The sequence below is a fragment of the Globicephala melas genome, chromosome 11 (genome assembly GCF_963455315.2).
Source record: "Globicephala melas chromosome 11, mGloMel1.2, whole genome shotgun sequence".
In the NCBI taxonomy this organism is placed as follows: domain Eukaryota; kingdom Metazoa; phylum Chordata; class Mammalia; order Artiodactyla; family Delphinidae; genus Globicephala; species Globicephala melas.
Window position 1 is genome coordinate 35346242 of NC_083324.2, and position 18194 is coordinate 35364435.

The following is an 18194-nucleotide window of genomic DNA, read 5'->3' on the forward strand; positions in this document are numbered from 1 at the left end:
TTCCAGTGTTCGAGGTGTGTCTATAAAGAAATGAGATTCGCTTTTTAACAAACCAAAAGGGTGAGGACCGTTTGGGAATTCCTCTTAAGGAACTTTAATAGAAGTAAATCTGAATTCCTTAAGACTTGGGTTTGATTTCTGAAAAACTGCCGATTCTCAATCCAAGTCTGTTCAATAAAACATCAATCTGGGTAACTTGTTCTTTGTCAATATGAGGCAAGACGACAAAAGAGATGCAATTACTTGTACGAGGCATAAACGGGTTCACCAGCTCTGGGTTAAATGTTACTCCCCAAGTCCATCTATCGTGGGCATTCTGCTGCCCCACCAACCTTTACACGAAATGTGACACACACCCTCCCAAGTACAACCTCTCACACCTGGCTCACACACAGTGCTGAACACAGAAGCCAGCTTATGAGGCAGGGATTCAAAAAGTATCAAGCATTTGTCTTTCTTCTCTCCTGCTTCAGATATAAAGAGTTAAATTTGCCGAGAAACATACAATCCTGAAATTCAAGGCAACCTCTGACAGGTGCTTCCTGGGATTCTCATTAATATTGGACAATGAAAGTCAGCCTCTCCAGCAAACATTAATCATTAGCCAATTGCTGAAAATTAACTCCTGATCTATAAGGACATGCCATGGAACCCCACACGGTCATTCATTTATGGACCCACCCATTCCACGTGCATTTCCTGATGTGCCTACTGTGCGCCTGCAAAGGGTTAAGTTCGCAACACCATCGAGACAAGTCAGACTCAGCATATGCTACTTTCATCCAGAGTCACCCAGCTCGGGACTTCCCTGGTGGTGCAGTGATTAAGAATCCGCCTGCCAGTGCAGGGGACACGGGTTCGAGCCCTGGTCTGGGAAGATCCCACGTGCCGTGGAGCAACTAAGCCCGTGCACCACAACTACTGAGCCTGCGAGCCACAACTACTGAAGCTCGCGCACCTAGAGCCCGTGCTCCACAACAAGAGAAGCCACCGCAATGAGAAGCCGGCACACTGCAATGAAGAGTAGCCCCCGCTCGCCGCAACTAGAGAAAGCCCAGCAACTAAGACACAGTGCAGCCAAAAATTAATTAATTAATTAACTTAAAAAAACTAAAACAAAGTCACTCAGCTCATCAGCCAAAGGGCCAGGCTGTCAGAGCCCAAAGCCCATGTGCAGAACTGCACCCCACACACCAAGCCACTTCCCACAGCAGTTATAGAATAAGGCGGAAAGGGGTGGATATCTGCAAAAAGGAAAGCAAGTACTGCTTGCACATAGGCAGGTGGGGTGGAAGACAGGGACAAGGCTCAGAGAAGGCTGAACTGAGGGCAGCACACAAGCTGTCCTAGAAAAACGGCATCTAGGCATGCAGAAATAAACTCGCAATTCAAACAGAAAGACAACAGAGCAAAGCCACGGAGATGAGGTACGGAAATAAAAGCCACCTTCTAGGCAAAGCCCAAGGAGACAGGTTATGAAACTGTGTTTCAGGTAGTTCAATTCACACCACTCACTATGTGAGATGCTAAACTATGGACCGTGCAGAGCCCACGAACTCGCCTTTTAAGCCCAGGAAACACTGCATGGGAATCTCGGCCATGGAGGAGAGAATGCAATCAAAGTAGGCTGTCCCACAGCGTTCCTGGCCCTCATAAGGCATCTGGTCCCCCTGACAGGAGTCCCCAGCCAGCACTGCTTCCCAGAGATGCTCTCACCACTCTGCCACTCCGAGCCCTGGAGCTGGAGCACAAAACGTACAAGGCTGCTCAGCTCGGAAACGCAGCTCCCACGGCGCCTTCAGCCAGGGGTACGTGAGGAGCGGGGTCACAAGACCCTCAGCTTTTCAGGAGTAAACACGTGGAACTTCCCACCTACCCCCCGCCAAGGACCTCGAAAGAGTCCGCAGAGGAACCTGCCACACAAGGAAATCCTGAGTACGGCTCAGAGGAAAGACTGGGTGAGGAACTTCTCCTGAGAGCGTTCATTCAGTGGTCCTCAACAACCCGCATTTATGAACATCTTCTACACACTGTCAGGCTCGGCGCTATTGGGGTTCCAAAATGATTCACTGTGAGTTGTATTCTGAAGAGGCTTGATAAGACAAGATAAGATGTGCACATAAATAACCAAAATATAAGGTGTTTTATATGCAAAGTGCCGGCGGAGCAGTTCAGATAAGAGCGTTACTTCTAATCAGGGTCAGAAAAGGCTTCACAGAAGAGACATCCTTTACGATTACTCCTGAGCAGCTCTAAGGACAGTGACAGTGATGAAGGGGTGGTAGGGAGGAAGAGGTATTTCAGATGGAGAAGAGGCCAGGAGGTGGACAAGACCAGGGAGGGGTGTTTACGATCAGCTGGTGGACTAATGGATGGGGGTGGGGGGTGGGTATGAAGGAGAGGCACAGAAGGTGAACCAGAAAAGGCTGGGTAGACCAAGGAGCACCCAGCCTTCCCTTGGGCAGCAGGTCGCCCCTGAAACCTCAGGATCACTCCTCTAGCAAAAGCCATCTGACCGCAATGTGAATGGAGAGGAAGGGGAAGACATAAGGGGCTTTATAGAGGCCAAGTGTCAGCAGTCTAAAAACACAAAGGCAAGATGAGAAAGGGAACAAAAAGGGGGTCAAAGACTTAGTAAACCTTCTCGTTGAGACATCAAGGAAGGTCAGGGCTGGCCAGCTGGGCGCCCCTCTTTGGACAGTTCTAATTTGAGGCCGGTCAGCACTATGGAGAACTGGGCCCGGGGGTGGGGTGGGACTTCCAGTAGCAGGATGCCCAGACTGAAGCGTTCAGTCAGTTTGTGACTTATGAGAAACTGAAGTTTGGGAAGCGAAATAAAGCATTTTCCAACACAGTGAGGGACAGGACTGTGATCATCACCACGCTGACACTCCATAAAGAAGAGCTCCCCACCCCCTGCCCCATGCTAAGAAAAAAATTAAATAAATGATACACACTTTCAATAAGTGGAACTGAGTAAATCCTGCTACCGACTGAGCTAGGAGGGAGATTGCTGCGGGAACTGAGTTGCACCGTTTCCATGGCTGCAGCCTCCACCAGTCCCTGCAAGTCCACAAATGAAAGCTGCATAGAAACTTGAGATTGTTTATATATATATATATATATATATATATATATTTTTTTTTTTTTTAATCTAACCCTGCGAAAACTTGCTGCCCCCAAGGTAGTCTCCAAATCCCCAAAGCTGGCTCAGTTAGGTACAACCCAGACCAACCACACACTGGACGAAGGGAGATGGCCACATTTCTTACCCAACAAAAGTAATAATTTCACTGCAAACTACCTGTAACAGGCAGAAACATCTTCCACAAAGCTGGCCCTGAATCGTACTCTAAGCGCTCAACATCTACATTCCCGACAGAGCTTGGAGGCAAAGGAAACCACCAGCTCCCTGACACGTGCAGCTTTGCAATCCATATCAGCCTCTGCCCTTTGTTTTGCCATTCACATTAATTGAAAGGTATTTACTACAGATGAAAAATAAGCTTCGTTCAGCTGCCTCTAAACCGATCCCAAAAATAGAGCAATCACTTTGGTACAAATTGGGTCAAATGTTTTTTTTAAAAAAAAAAACGGCTCCCTGGCAGGACGACTGACATGGCATGGGACCTTCCTAAGAGTCAGGGGGAAATCCACAAAGATCTTCCCTTCCCACAGTGAGAAAGGAAATATTTAAAGAGTTAGGCAGAGATTAAATTCGTCTGGCCATGTGACCAGCCAAGTGAACACAAGACACAAACTTGAATGCTATAAGTTTCAGAATGTTAAGAGGTCAAAGAAATATATGTTGGGTTTTTTAGAAAGGATTGCCAAACTAACACACTGCCCTCCCCCACCCACAAAAGGCCAGTGTTTTAAGAACTGTCAATAAAAGATCCACTGGGGAGGGACTGCCAGGGGGAGGAAGAGAGATTTATCCATTTCCTATGTTTTATTCCCTCACTTATTAGCTGAGAAATCCAAATGGTCCGACAGTACTTATATTAGTGCCCTGAACGTCCCTGGGAAAAAAAAAATCAGAATATTAATTGACTTACACATGCAGCTACATTAATTATTCCATGGATCTGAATTAATCTGCCTTTCAGAAAGGTATCTATTTTCTAAGTTTGTTTAATCATGTTCTCTTGAGCTACAAAAAGCAACAAACTGGGTCACCATCCACGTTGTTAAATTTGGTAACAAGGCTGACACCATCTGTGGCCTAGACTGTGATGATCTAGCCCCATTGATGGGGGCTTTTCACTACTTCTGCTTTTCCTTTGAAATGATTGTCTAAAGTCACATGCCTACAACTAAATCAGAAGCTATTTAAAATATCCAGTCACACGGATCATCTCTAGCACAGTATAAATATATACTAACAGTAAGTCTTTACATGTGTATCCAACTCCCATTTACAGTTGTACTTTCAGTAGCAGTGTCCAAAATTTTTTAAAATTCCCTACACATCAGACTACAAAAGCCCAAATGTGAAGAGACATCACACTACATCTGAAATGTGCCGCACATTTTAAATGTAACATGAAATCCTGTACATAAACCATGAAGTCTAAAATCATAAAAGCATAAATAATGTCAACATCTACAGACCCCGGCAGAGCTCTCCCCTCACCAGTTTTGACTTTACAACACTCAGCTAAGAACATCCAGCCCTACTAAAATACAGCTTCAGCATGAGAAACCAAAACCGAATGGAACCAGCTAAAAGAGGGGAAAGCAAAACAATAGGGAGAATTTCCTGTTATCCGGGACCAGCCCCTCATTCACCTCCTTTCTGCACGGCCTCAACTCATGAAGGACTGATCCTTGCAAAGAGGATGCTGCAGCACCAGAAACATCCTGCAGTGGCTTCTGAATCATCAAGGAAAGAGCACGGGACGTCAGAGGTAAAAACAACCCTGGTGACCTTCTCATCCGATCCCCCGAATGGACAGGTGGGTAAACGGCAATGCACAAAGGGTCTGGGAAATGCCCCAAAATACAGCCAGTTGACAGTCCACTGGGACAACTCCTAGTCCCACTCCAGGGCTCTTCAGTGCTTTTTTTTAAACTATATCAACCTTTCCCAAAGGAAGTTCCATGAAACACTGTGATGCACTCTGCCAAAAAAATGTTTAAAGAATCCATGACCAATTACTTTTAGAGACTAGCTGAGTTAAACAAAATGAAACTGGTTTTTTAACTACAGACTTTCCTGGAGCTTTCACTGAGTTAATGTGCACTATAAATCTTTAAGAGAGCAATAAGGTATATGGAAGTATCCCAATTTATTTCACCATAGAATCATTTTATCTTGGAGCATTTCAAAGAACTAAGTGAAGGAACTTCAATACTCTACTGTACATTCACCAAATTATGCGCTACGTGGATTAGTTCTGTTGTGTTCTACTTCTGTAAAAATTAATAGTTCAGGTACAGAAGCTATGATGACTCTCTGCTTACCAGAAAAATTAACCATAGTACCCACAACTCCCAAATAACACTGGATTTAAAAAAAAAAAGGCTAACATTACCAGGAAAAGAATGGTCGACAAAAAAAGCCTATATGGAAAGAAAAGTTATTTTTAAATCTGCTACAAACCTCTTCTATGAAAAGTTCCACATCTATTTATACAAGATTCATGACTTTAAACACTTTCATTCAGTATGAATTTGAGAATACAGGTCAAGAAAAAAAAAAAAAAAAAAAAAAAAACACCACTGTTGCAAAGCTCCGTGAAACATCACATGCATAGCTGTTAACTTCAACCACCCAGAAAGCCAGCCGCCAGCTTCCAGCTTCAGTATAGAGGTAAATGATAAGCACACATCAGGACAAGCAGCAACTCTAAGGACACTTACCAAGTTATGATTTGTTGAATTAGAATCATCTTCAGGGAATGGGATGTAAATAGCTAAGGCCACACAATTGGCAAAAATAGCCAATAATATAAATATGTCAAATGGTCTGAAAATTTTTGTTAAGGTATATACGTGTTACACCAACATAAACCATCTCTCTCGTCACACTCCCAATCACACCACTTTTGAACTGCTTTTTAAATGAAAATTTTACCCACAAATCCTTATTCAACTGACTGCTGTGACTACAAGGTTTCCAGCAGGTAATAGTTAGTGGTCAACTCACAGCAGATCTTCCTATCAAATGACGTCTCCACGCCCTCTTCTTCTGTTGCAAGGATCACATTACACTCATTCTTCTGTTGGACATTTTATATGAAAACCTAAAAGTACATCCAATTAGGGCACTGTGTGAAACAGGTTTCTACTTCGTGTCATTCTCACAGCAACAAGGGCCTTAGAGAGCTAAATTTCTGGCTGTTGTAGACACAAAGAAAAGCCATCACGAGACAAACCTCTTCCACAAATCCTTGTCACCATGTGTTACAGCCGTTTTCTTGGAGGCTGTTCTTGGCTGGGTCAGTCTGAATCTCCTGTCCGAACTGGGATAGGACAAGTCACAAAGGACCTTCTCCATTCCACCTGTGACCGTCTTGTGGCTGTTCCAATCCCTCGCTGTAACAAGCAAGCCAGGCTTCACCTCCCTCCTCCGCTTTCCTTCCTTACTAATCAGCAGTTATCACTATTTTAGATTAGAGGCAGACCAGAGCTCCGTTTATAACGTGTTGTTATTTTGTTCAATTTATAAACAAATTAAATAAAAGTCCAGAAGAAATCACCACCAGATACTTTCAGAGTTCAACTTAACATTTCTAAATCTCAGGGGTCTGTCTGGAAGAATCACTCTGAGAGCAGCCTTCAACAGATACTTGCTTAAACCTTCTGCTGTTATCGTGAGACACTGTCAAAACTGGCAATACAAAATTTGACATCTGCCAAAATGACTGTTTTTCCTCTCTTGGTTTTCAGCCTTTCCAAATGCAAGGTTTCACGAGCACCAATCTAATCTCCAACCCCGGGCTTGGTTGTACGACACTGTTTCTCCCATACACTCACCCACAAAAGGCAAGGCCACGGTTTCACTCAACATCTCCAAGTCCTAAAGCTTTGAGCATATGCACAGACCTTCTCCGTTCATCCTGATTTCCTTCTGGGAAATCCAAAGATGCTGAAGGAAACAGAGACCCCTCACGTCTCTGGGGATACGTTAAGTTTCATGGAGCCTCAGCCTCTTGAAGAACTTTAACACTCACTGAAATATGGACGTGAAAGACATTATTCCCTTACTAATTTGATGGGCTTATTTTTAAAGCCAGTTATCCTTCCCTCAGTAGTTATTCTTTTAACTCATCTAGTATTACAACATCTCTTATGTAGGGACCCCACTTTAAGGCAGTCCACCTTAAAAAGACTTCAGAATCTCCTTTTCATTTTTCCTTTTGGCAGTTCCTTCCAAAATTTTAAAAGTCAATTGCCCCAGGGCTATCCTATATGGAAACACACTTACTGTCTCTCCCCTCCCCCACACCACCACTCTGCCTTTTTAATTGCCTGTTACCTAAATGATAAACCAGCAAATCTGAGAAGCACTGATGCTGTTCAGGAAAGCAAACATAAGAGTCCTTTTTCTTTATGGTGGTCCAGTTTCAGACGCCAGGTACTGGTGGATCCTAACCCACCGCCACAAGATTCTGACAAGCCAAGCAGAACAGAGCGTTAGAGAAACGGATGGGTCTGATCCTCAATACTCCTTCCTCGTTCCCCAAGTGCAGGACACTCTGCTTTGCCTGCATGTAAAGGCAAACAGCAGGTAAAAACTCACTCTCCCAGTGCAGACAGGGCCTGGCACTGCTGGCTTTAGGAAGCTGCCCATACCCTGCTCCCTGAACCTGAAGAAAACGGTCATTTGAAAAAAACAAATCATGTATCGTTTCAGGATCTATTCTGCAAACTTCCCCATTTGTAGGGGCGGCTGCTCCCTGCACTGGCAGCCACAGCCCCTGATTTCTGCACACATGTCTGGCGGTGCGGGAACGGGAGTCGGCAGCACCATCCAGGAATTCACTCCGTTCACATAAATTACTATATACAAATTACTGTGCACAAAGAGAAACTACTGTGCACAGACAGCACCAGGCCTCCCGCCTCACTCCACACGAAATTAATGACCCCACCGAGAGGCCTCTGCTTACTCAGAGTCACGTCAAGCCAACCTGAGGAGGACGAGATCATTCCGGCTAAGTGCAGTCTGTGCCTCTGACTGCTGCCATGCCACTTGAGGGACACCCTGTGGAGCCGGCTCCCTCCTGGGCCGACACCAGTGTTCGTCCTCAGACTCAAAAAGAACCTAAAGAGAAAACACATCCACACAACCCCAGCCATGTGAGAGACACCGCAACTCCCTCTGGAGAGGAGACATCTGTTCTAAAAAGGAAAAAGCACATGAAAACCCCTCAAATCCTACACTTGGCTACTCTCTCCAAAACCTTTCTAGACAGTTACCTCATTTTAACTCTCTGAGAGCACAGAAAGTAGCCAGCTAAGACAGAGGGCGTGCAAAGAGCTGCCTAGCTAGGCACTCAGATGGTACGGGGGTTTCAGCTCCACTTTCCAGTCCGGGTCACCAACCCCCTCCCTTTGCAGCATGACCGCCCCTCCCCTCCCCCCAGCCTCCGTGGGGAAGCCCTTTATTCATACTCCTTCCTATGCTTAGGAACTGCTCTAAGGCCCAGGTCAACTCCGAATATACTTCTGGGAGAAGGAAATGCTGTGTTTTACCCAAACTAATGAATCACCTAATTAGAAAGCCATTTGCTCAGAAAGAAGGCCTCAGTCAACATTTTCTGAAGGGTGACAGGCACTGGAACCTGGCCTCCAGGTTTAGGGGAGGGAGTGAGCAGGCAGCACACCCTAGTTTTCCAAGATCTGGGCCCTAACAACCCTCCTGGGGCAGTTGGAGTTCAGTTTTAAAAATACAAAGGAGACACCCAGAAATGTAACTCCAGTCCAAGGACACAGACAGAATTTTTTTATAAAGGCAGCAACTGCAAATTCCTCCACTGAGAGGGCTGTGCTCTACCCCACATGGGCGCTGAAAGAAGAGGCACACACAAACCTCTCCCTTCACATGCTCCCTCACGCTCACGTTTCAAATGCTGTTTTGGAACTTGTCAAAAGGAAATTCCAGGAAGTCATAGCATTGATGAGCAAATTGCTCCCTCCCTATGAAGCAAGTGTTCATATTTGTAGGTACCTGAACAATCAGACTCACCAAATGTCAGATCTACAACCCATCTTAGCATTAATTGGAGTTTCCGAAGCAAATTCCAAACGTCAAAATGAGAAGATTCCACTAAAGGTCAAAAATGTATTTATTTCTAGTACAGTTTTTTTTTTTAATCAGCATATCTTATTTGCAATAGGTTCAACGCATACCACTGCCAAAAAACAATGGTGCGTTGAAACTAACCATCTAGTGTCAAATGGCCAAAGGTTAATTTCATATTTTAATTATCTACCACTTTGAAGTTTCAGGTTGTCACTCCCTCCCCCACCACTACACACACACACACACACACACACACACACACACACACACACACACACAGAGTAGCCTATACTTACCCAGAGAGATACCCCTCTGCACCCAGAGGAGATAGGAAATTATATACCATGAAACCCTCTACACACAACTTCTTCTGTTGCTCACATTCCAAAATGCTATCACTCTGTAAGTGCCATTTCAGAAAGCAAATCCTTTTAAAGAACAGATGGTAAAAGGGAAAACGAGAAAGCCTTCCCCCAAAAAAGGATACTTCCATTCCACTATACTAATGCAGGCTCTTCGGATGGGGTTATTGAGTGACAAACAGAAAAGGGCGCGGGCAGGTCGGCTGCTGGACGAGTTACCCTGTTTTTTGCTCTTGGCGTATTGCTGACGTTTTCTTTGGGAGAGAGATCCTACAGGTGCGGGTGCAGAGGTGCTCATAGTTTGGGCAGCCTTGGCCTGTCTAGCAGCGTCGATCGCGGCTTGCCAAGACAGGACGGTTTGCTTGGAGCTATTCGGCTGAGAAGTTGGTCCTTCACCAGAAAGAGGGAGCCTGGTGCCTCTTGCATAGTTTGCCTCTGGGAAGAAGGAGAAAAAGGAAAATTAAAAAACAAAACAATGAGAATCCAGTGTCAGAAGAAAGCTAAAGTGGTTTCCCATCAAGAACAGTAGGGAAATCATCCCCATGTTTCCATTTGAAACCTCATGTCCTATTTTTTAGAAGCAGGGTTTGGCCAGCAAGAGTAGCAAGGAAAGTCCGCAAGCCCTGCCCAAAGTGTCAGTAACACAGGACCACTGCTGCATCACGCCCAATGGGTCAGTAACTCCCTACACCCGTGTCTTCACAAGGAGTCTTTCAGTGCATTCCTTCAGACAAACTGAGGTCATTCCCACATTTATTTCAAATCTTTTCTGACTTTTAAAACCCATGTATCTCTAATGAGTTAACAGATACATACAACAGCTTTTCTTCAAAATAACTACCATCACACACACACACACACATACACACACAAAAAAAGCAGTGGCAATAATTCAACAGTCTTAATCATTTTCAGGGTGTTACTCCAACATCTTTCCATAGCCACCAATGCACTTTTTTCAGCATGGAAAAAAAAATCCTCCACTGGCACCAGGGCAATACCAAAAGCCCCATAACCAATACCTAGATTATGCACTGACACTTCCTCCAAATGAAAATTCATGATGCTTGGGACTCATTTCCTCCACAGTCTTTGGAAAACAGAAAACATCTTTAGGGCTTTTTTGCATTTTAAATTGCAGCTGCAGCAGCCAAGCCAGCATCCAAAGAAACAGACAAGGCAGGCAGCCTGCACCCTTACACCCAGGACAGACAGGCCGGGTTATGCCAGGGGCCCTCAAGGCCTACACAGGAATCACCTCAGTGTAGGCTGGTATCCAAGTGCACACAGGGTAGAACCCCAAGAGGGTTCCATGTGCAAAGCCCTCTCCAGCCTGGGGTCAGGCCAAGACCCAGGCAGGTCTCCCTGGCACCTGCCTGCCTCTGGTCACAACCTCCTTACTGAGACAGAAGTCAAAGTGAGCGTGGTGGCAGAGGTAGAGGGATGGGCATTTGCAAAACCAATTCTTGCTCAGTAAAAAGCAAGGAAGAGTCAAAGCGAGCACACATCTGCCTGGCCAGCAGCCTGAGAGGGGGCCTTGGGTTTGGGCAGCAGACGGTCTGAGCCAGGGGAGGAGTCGCCCCAAGTCTTCCCTTGGGGAGCGGTCATCGGGAAGGCTGCGAGCCCATGGAGGGTTGTGGGGGACGCCAGTGACCTCCAAGCAGGAGTGAAGAGGGCTGGCCAGGAGCTGCGCCCCCTTCTCTCGACCCAGCCGGGCCGGCATGGTAACTGCACGTGGCCGGGCTGGGGCGCAGAGCCTCACAGCGGCAGCGACTCTCCGGGCATTGCTAGGTTACCGACGTGTGCACAGCGGCGCTGCGAGCGGGAATACGCGTTCCACCCGACCCCCTGGCCGGCGACTCCGAGACCCAGCCTCCCTCTCAAGGGTAGGGGGATGCTTCACCCACCGGCGAGGAGGTTGAAACCTGGCAATCCTAGAATTTTCCGGATGCCACCAGAGACCTTCTTCCTAATTAACCAGGGGCCGGGGAAGGAGGTGAAGAGGCTGGAAAGGGGGCTCCGGGTGAAGACTCATAGCCACCCCCTTTCCATCGCTCGGGAGCGTTGGAGGAAAGTTGAGCCCGAGGACACTGAAGCCGAATCACCTCGGCTTGCCGCCCCTCCGGCGGCACAGTACTCCACGGACTCCACGGCCGCCCCCACCCCACAAATGCAGAATTAGCTCTGACATTCAAGGCCTGAAGGGGAGAACGGAGTGGCTGTCACGCATCTCCCCTTTCTGTGTAGATGACACCGAGCTAGAAGCATCCTCTCCAACCCCCTCAACCCACCAGCGCATCAGAGATGGGAGGGGGGTGAGAAGGAAGAGGGGGGTGGGAAGAGGAGGACCATGACAAGGATTAGATTTGGCAGCGGGTGCCCAGGCTCTGGCTGCTCACCGTTCGCGTGGTCCGCTTGCTGCTGCCGTTGATGCTGCATTTTTTTCATCATCATCATCATCATCATCCACGAACATTTATTGAGCGCCTACTGTGTGCAGGGCACTGTGCTAGGCGATGGGGCGGGGGAGGAACGGGCAAGGGGGTGACCGATAGGTAGGAGCCGCGATCCCTGCCCTTATTCAAGCTTCAGCAGGGGGTGGGGAGGGACGGGGACAGATAACAGAAAATAAGAATAATTTATAAAAACCGCTGGCCACCCACCCTCCCTCTTTTTCAAAATCGGAGCAAAATAAACTTTTTTTAAAAAATAAGATCGGATGTATATATTATCTTGATAATATATACATGTAATTTTTTGCTGCAAAGGAGAATTGGCTTGGTCCCCCCCTCTAGCGGAGGGACGCCGCGAGGATGCCGGCCCGGCCGCCGGGGCCGCTCGGCGCGCCCCCCATGCCCGCCCGCTCGCCCGCCGCGGTGCCCGGTGCCCGGTGCCCGCCGCCGCCGCCGCCGCCCGCGCCGCCGCTGGCTCGCGACCGCGGGCAGCCGGAGCTCACATCCGGGGACGGAGGCGCTCGCTCGCTAGCTCCGCGCCCGCCGCGCCGCGCCGCACGCCGGCTTCGCCCTGGCGACGCTGCGCGCCCGCCGCCGCGTCCCCCTCCCTCCCCCCGCCCGCCCCGGGCCTCCCACGGGCCGCGCCGCGCCCCGGCGACCGGAGGCCGACCCGCGGCTCCCCCCGCACGGCCCGCGCGGTCGGGGTAGGCGCCGCGTGGGACTCGGGGGCCCGCCACCCCGGCCAGGCTCGGTTGACCCGCGGGCACCGAAGGGTTAAGCGCGCTCCAGCCGCGGGCCTCCCGCTTAACCCCCTCGGTACCGCGGCGTGCTCTCCCCTTCCCCCCGGCGGGGCCCGCGGATCCCGCCGAGGCCGGGTGCGGATTAACCGCTCCTCCCCCGGCATTTCTTCGGGGCGGGGGCCGGGGGACGCTTAGGCTCCCGCGGCTGGCCTCGGCTGTCGGCGTCGTCCTCCCCCGGAGCACACCTGGAGGAGGCCCCGCCCCCTGGGAGCACAGGTGCCGGCGGGCGGTTGTCGCTCGGTTGGCGAGGGGCTCTGCCCGGCTCCCAAACCGCTCCGGAGCCGGGCAGGAGCCCCCCACACACTTTTCCTCGGCTCTTTCCGATTGCGGGGGAGATGGGAGAGCCCGGCTGTCTGGAGAGCACTCGCCGCCCCAGGTAACAGCACCTTTAGATCTAACCTAGCTTCCAGAGTGTCCCTTATCCCACCCCGCCCAGCGCTGGGTCTGGCGCCGCTGTGGGCTCTAAGATGGTTGGGGGAGGGGGAGGACATCTCTTTTTCCCACTCCCTCCCTCCCTCTCCACCCCCACTTGTGTTAGGAGGCAGGTACTGGGAAGTAAAAGCCGAGGTCTTGCAAACTGCTTGTGTCGCGTAAGAAGAACAGGCAGTGCTGCTAGAAACTGCAGACTCCCGTTTGGGAGCTGAGGAGAGGAGTTTGTTTTACGGAACCTTCACTGCCTCATTTTTCGGGGTGGGGGTTTTTGCAAACAGGCAGTTCCCGTCTGGAGGGGAAGCTACTGTCTCTAGTGCATGACTGATATTTCCCATTTAGCGTTGTGCTGGTTGTTGAATAAGGACGTCTGCTTTGTTACTTCACAAGATTCGATTTATTTGCTTTTCTGATCTGCATGTTCCTACAGCGTTTTAGAATGTTTGAGAACAACGTCTTTAAAGCGAAAATAAAGCAAAACGCTCAGCGTGAACTAGGAAATTAAGAGAAGGTGCTCCTTGGCCAAAGAAGGCACGCTGGGCACCCTCAATTGTTGAGAGCCATCTGGGGAGAGAGAGAGGGGTACCAAACAGACGTTCCAGGGGCCTTCCAGAGAGGGGCACCGGGACTAGATGGATGGAAACAACCAACTTCCCTGTCCTTTTCTTTTTTGCTTTGTTTTTGGAGGGGACGAGAGGCAAGGAAAGAGCCCTGAAGCCTAGTTAGTAATATTTATAAAGCTGGCCTGGGCCACCTCAACCGAGGCTGATTCTGAGCCCAAATCTGAAGGGACAGAAGCCAGTTCCCTTCAGAGAGTTTCCCATCCATGGACCCCTGAGTCCTGAAGCATGTTTAAAATTCACAAGTACACTTGTCACTTTCAGAACTCTAGGTCTAAAGCTTTGCCTCTTGAGACCTGTTCTGGAAAATCCCACCCTAATATTTGCTCACAATTCAGCCAGCATTCACAAGGCACCCGTTAAGAACAGGGTCTAGGCTAGGTGTTATGAGGATAAATCTATGGCACAGACCCTCCGTCAAGGACATACACTCTAGTAAAGGAAGAAAAGAGTGTGTGTATCTCTAATAATATTTGGAACATAGGAGCTATAACAGGTATGAAGAAAGTGTTATGCAAGCATCAAAGAGATTCACAATAGAGGGATCCTGAGATATTTTCACAAAAGAGATGGCATTTTAACTGATTCTTAAAAACTGACAGGAAGGGGAAGAGGAAGGGATAGGTAGGTGGAGGACAGGGCGATTTTAGGGCAATGAAGCTATTCTGTAATACTGTAATGGTGGCTATAGGACATTATTCTTATGCATTTGTCAAAACCCATAGTAGCGTACAACACAGAGTGAACCCTGGTGTAAACTATGGACTTTAGTTAAGAATAATGTATCGGGCTTCCCTGGTGGCGCAGTGGTTGGGAGTCTGCCTGCCGATGCAGGGGACATGGGTTCTTGCCCCGGTCCGGGAAGATCCCACATGCCGCGGAGCGGCTGGGCCTGTGAGCCATGGCCGCTGAGCCTGCGCGTCCGGAGCCTGTGCTCCGCAACGGGAGAGACCATAACAGTGAGAGGCCCGCGTACCGCCAAAAAAAAAAAAGAATAATGTATCAATACTGATTTATCGGTTGTAACAAATGGACCACACTAATGCAAGATGTTAATGAAAGGAGAAACTGTTGGGGGAGAGAGTTTATGGGAACTTTACTTTCTATGCAATCTTTCTGTAAACCTAAAAATGCCCTTAAAAATAAAGTCTATTAAAAACAGGTGATTAATTTTATAGTGCATAAATGGGGTAAGAGGAATGAGCTTTGGGGGATAGAGTGAAGGCAAGGGAGACTGCTGTGCAGGACAGGATGTGTTTGAAAATTAGCAGGAGTGCAGAGCAGCTGAGGCGCAGGCCACTGGGCTGGGGAAGGAAGGCTGTGATGGCCAACGAAACGTCAGTGAAGGAAGGCTTGCTGGCTTGCTAAAAAGACCAGATTTATCTTTTCTGCAGTGGGAGCCAGTGAAGGTGTTTAAGCTGAGAAGTGACAAGATTAAATTGTGACTTGGGTCTCCCAGTTTTACACTTTAGATCTTAATGAGTTTATGGAATTAGAATTTTTAACATTTTTCCATCCCGGCTTCTGAATCCCATCTTTGCCGTGTCTCCAGGAAGCTTTTTTTTTTTTTTTTTGAGGGCCTTCATTCAGCTTAGCACTGAATGCTTTGGCCCATTGGGTAATTTAAATACTTATATTCCCATGATAATGTGAATTACTGAATAAATAAATAATAATAGCTAATATTTTTTAAAGGCCTTCTATGTGTCAGGCGTAAAAATAGGCACTTTACATGTATTACCACATGTAATTCTCATAACGAGGCTATGAGACAGGTACTATTAAACTATTAATACCCTCATTTTACAGATGGCAAAACCAAGACACCGAGGAGTTAAGTAAACAGCCCAAAACCACACACAATTATTTAGTAGCTGAAACAATAAAACATGAGGAAAGGCTAGAATAAAAGATTTCACCTCTAAATCAGCCACACATGATAAGACCCAATTATGTCACTAACACACTACTGTGGAGTTTTAATCCCTAGGCCTTTATATATAAAACATTGCCATTTAAAGGCTCCACGCTGGCATTCTAGACGTGGTGACCTGCGTGGACTTCATTCCAAAAACTTGCTGATTCCCCAGTCCAGAGCCTCACCTCCTCACACCCCTAGGCCATTAACTAGATGCCCCATCTCCATTCCTCCTCCCACAAATAGCCCATCTTTGGCTCAAAAAACACCATGTCACTTACCTAACCAAAAAAAAAAAAGAAAGCTGGTTCTTCCTTCCTTCCAAGTCCAATGTAAACTCCTCTAACCAGCTTTCAACCTTATCATTTCACACCATTCACCTTCACCATGGCCAGCAGCCTCATTAGGCCGTGAACAAGCTGTGCTCATTCCTGACTCTGCCCTGGCTTGTGTTTATTTGCTGACCCGAAATCCTGCCTTGCTGACCTCTAACTAAACCCTCCCTATTTAACGAGTCCCCAGCAAGTCCTTGCCTCCTCCCAGGAGCCTGCTCAGATTTCTCCAGCGACGGCAAACAGGCACGTGCCCTGGCTCCCATCTCCCCTTCCCTAAAGGCCTACAGCACCTGGTTATTCCTTTGATTACATACCTTCTTGTGTCTTGTTTGATTGCTTTTTGGCTATAAATCCTGTCTCTCCAAGCACAGTTCAGGTCCTTAAGCAAGGGTCACCTCCTTAGCCCCCTTTCCCCCACTGCCAAGTGTTCTTCTCACAGCAGGCACTAAATACTCTGATTAATCTGCACAGGATCATAAAAGCCCACAGATATCGGTAGAAATTGTCAGCTAATATTTACAAAAATCCCATAAAGTTTATGGCACGACACTTGGCCTTTAGATGGGAAAATATAAACAGAGGGAAAATTGGGTCCTTTGCACTCCAGGAATTCTAATCAAGGAAGACAAATAAACAGATCCTGAAGGCTATATGCACAGTATAGCCATAAACAGACTGTGACGTTGGGTCTAAATGAGTCTCTCCATCCTCAGGCCCTAAGGAGGTAGCTCTGACCCACTAACCACCAGACAGGTGGATAAAGGGGGTGTGGACATGTGTGCCAGGTAGAGGAATGGCATGCACAGAGTCAGGCAGACAAGTGCAGAACATGTGCAGAAATCAGTAAGTAGGTGGTTAGGCTGGAACCTGGGGTTACTACAGAGACAGTCGTGATAAGTGAGGTGGCAAAGGCAGGTTGGAGTAGAATGGCAGGAATCCCTAATATCTGGTTCACCAGTTTAGGTGTTGTCCTGTAGGCCAGTGATTCTCAAGCTTTTTGGTCTCAGAATCCCTTCACACTCTTAAAAATTATGGTAGGGACTTGCCTGGTGGCACAGTGGGTAAGACTCCGCACCTCCAATGCAAGGAGCCCAGGTTCAATCCCTGGTCGGGGAACTAGATCACGCGTGCATGCCACAACAAAGATCCTGTATGCCACAACTAAGACCTGGCACAACTAAATAAATAAGAAAATAAATATATATTTTTTAAATTATGGTAGACCCCAAAGAGCTTTTACCATGTAGATGATCTCACTTGATATTCACCATATGCAAAATTCAAACAGAACATTTTAAAAATCATTTATAGTTCACTTTAAAATAGTAATAAGCCCATGGGTCTTCCCTGGTGGCGCAGTGGTTGTGAGTCCGCCTGCCGATGCAGGGGACACGGGTTCGTACCCCGGTCCGGGAAGATCCCGCATGAGCCATGGCCGCTGAGCCTGCGCGTCTGGAGCCTGTGCTCTGCAACGGGAGAGGCCACAACAGTGAGAGGCCCGCGTACCGCAAAAAAAAAAAAAAAATAGTAATAAGCCCATTACGTGTTAACATAATTTTTTAAAGGAAAGTAACTCTAGTTTCCAAAACAAAATAATGAGAAGAATGGCATTCTTTTATATTTCTGCAAATCTCCTTACTGTCTGGATGAAAAAGAAGACAGCTAGATTCTCTTATCTCCTCAGCATTCAATCTGTAGTGATAGATTGTGTTGAGATAAAGGACGAATATCCAGCCTGACACAAATATGAATTTGAAAAAGGGAGGAACTTTTTCGGATAATTATTGATACTCTTCTTTGGTATGACACCAAAACTGGACTTTTAAAGGTTAGTTGAAATGTGGAATTTAAAACCATAACAGTGCAAACTTTTTTACACTGTTACATTAAAATCACTCAGTTTATATTGCACTGTGAATGGATCTTTCTACCGATGCAGAATTTGGTAATATCATGCATTGGTCATTTAGAATATTTTGACTCACTGAGTTACACAGATTTTCTAAATATTGACATGTTTCATT

At 47.4% G+C, this 18194-nt stretch overlaps 1 protein-coding gene and 1 long non-coding RNA gene across 20 annotated transcripts in view; one reads left to right on the forward strand and one right to left on the reverse strand.

Moving 5' to 3' along the window:
- Positions 1–12447, reverse strand: part of CACNA1D (calcium voltage-gated channel subunit alpha1 D) — a 317823-nt gene extending 305376 nt beyond the window's left edge. For all 18 annotated transcript variants that reach the window (XM_060308364.1, XM_060308363.1, XM_060308362.1 and 15 more), the window contains exons 1-3: positions 12015–12447; positions 9741–10050; positions 5866–5971 (exon numbers count right to left, since the gene is read on the reverse strand). In XM_060308364.1, coding sequence (XP_060164347.1) covers positions 5866–5971; positions 9741–10050; positions 12015–12081 — 483 coding nt within the window. In that variant the 5' untranslated portion in view covers positions 12082–12447. The remainder of the gene's footprint in view (positions 1–5865; positions 5972–9740; positions 10051–12014) is intronic.
- Positions 12448–12770: 323 nt separating this feature from the next.
- LOC132598153 (uncharacterized) overlaps positions 12771–18194 on the forward strand; it is a 45189-nt gene continuing 39765 nt past the window's right edge. For both annotated transcript variants that reach the window (XR_009565922.1, XR_009565921.1), the window contains exon 1: positions 12771–13244. This is a non-coding gene — a long non-coding RNA (uncharacterized lncRNA). The remainder of the gene's footprint in view (positions 13245–18194) is intronic.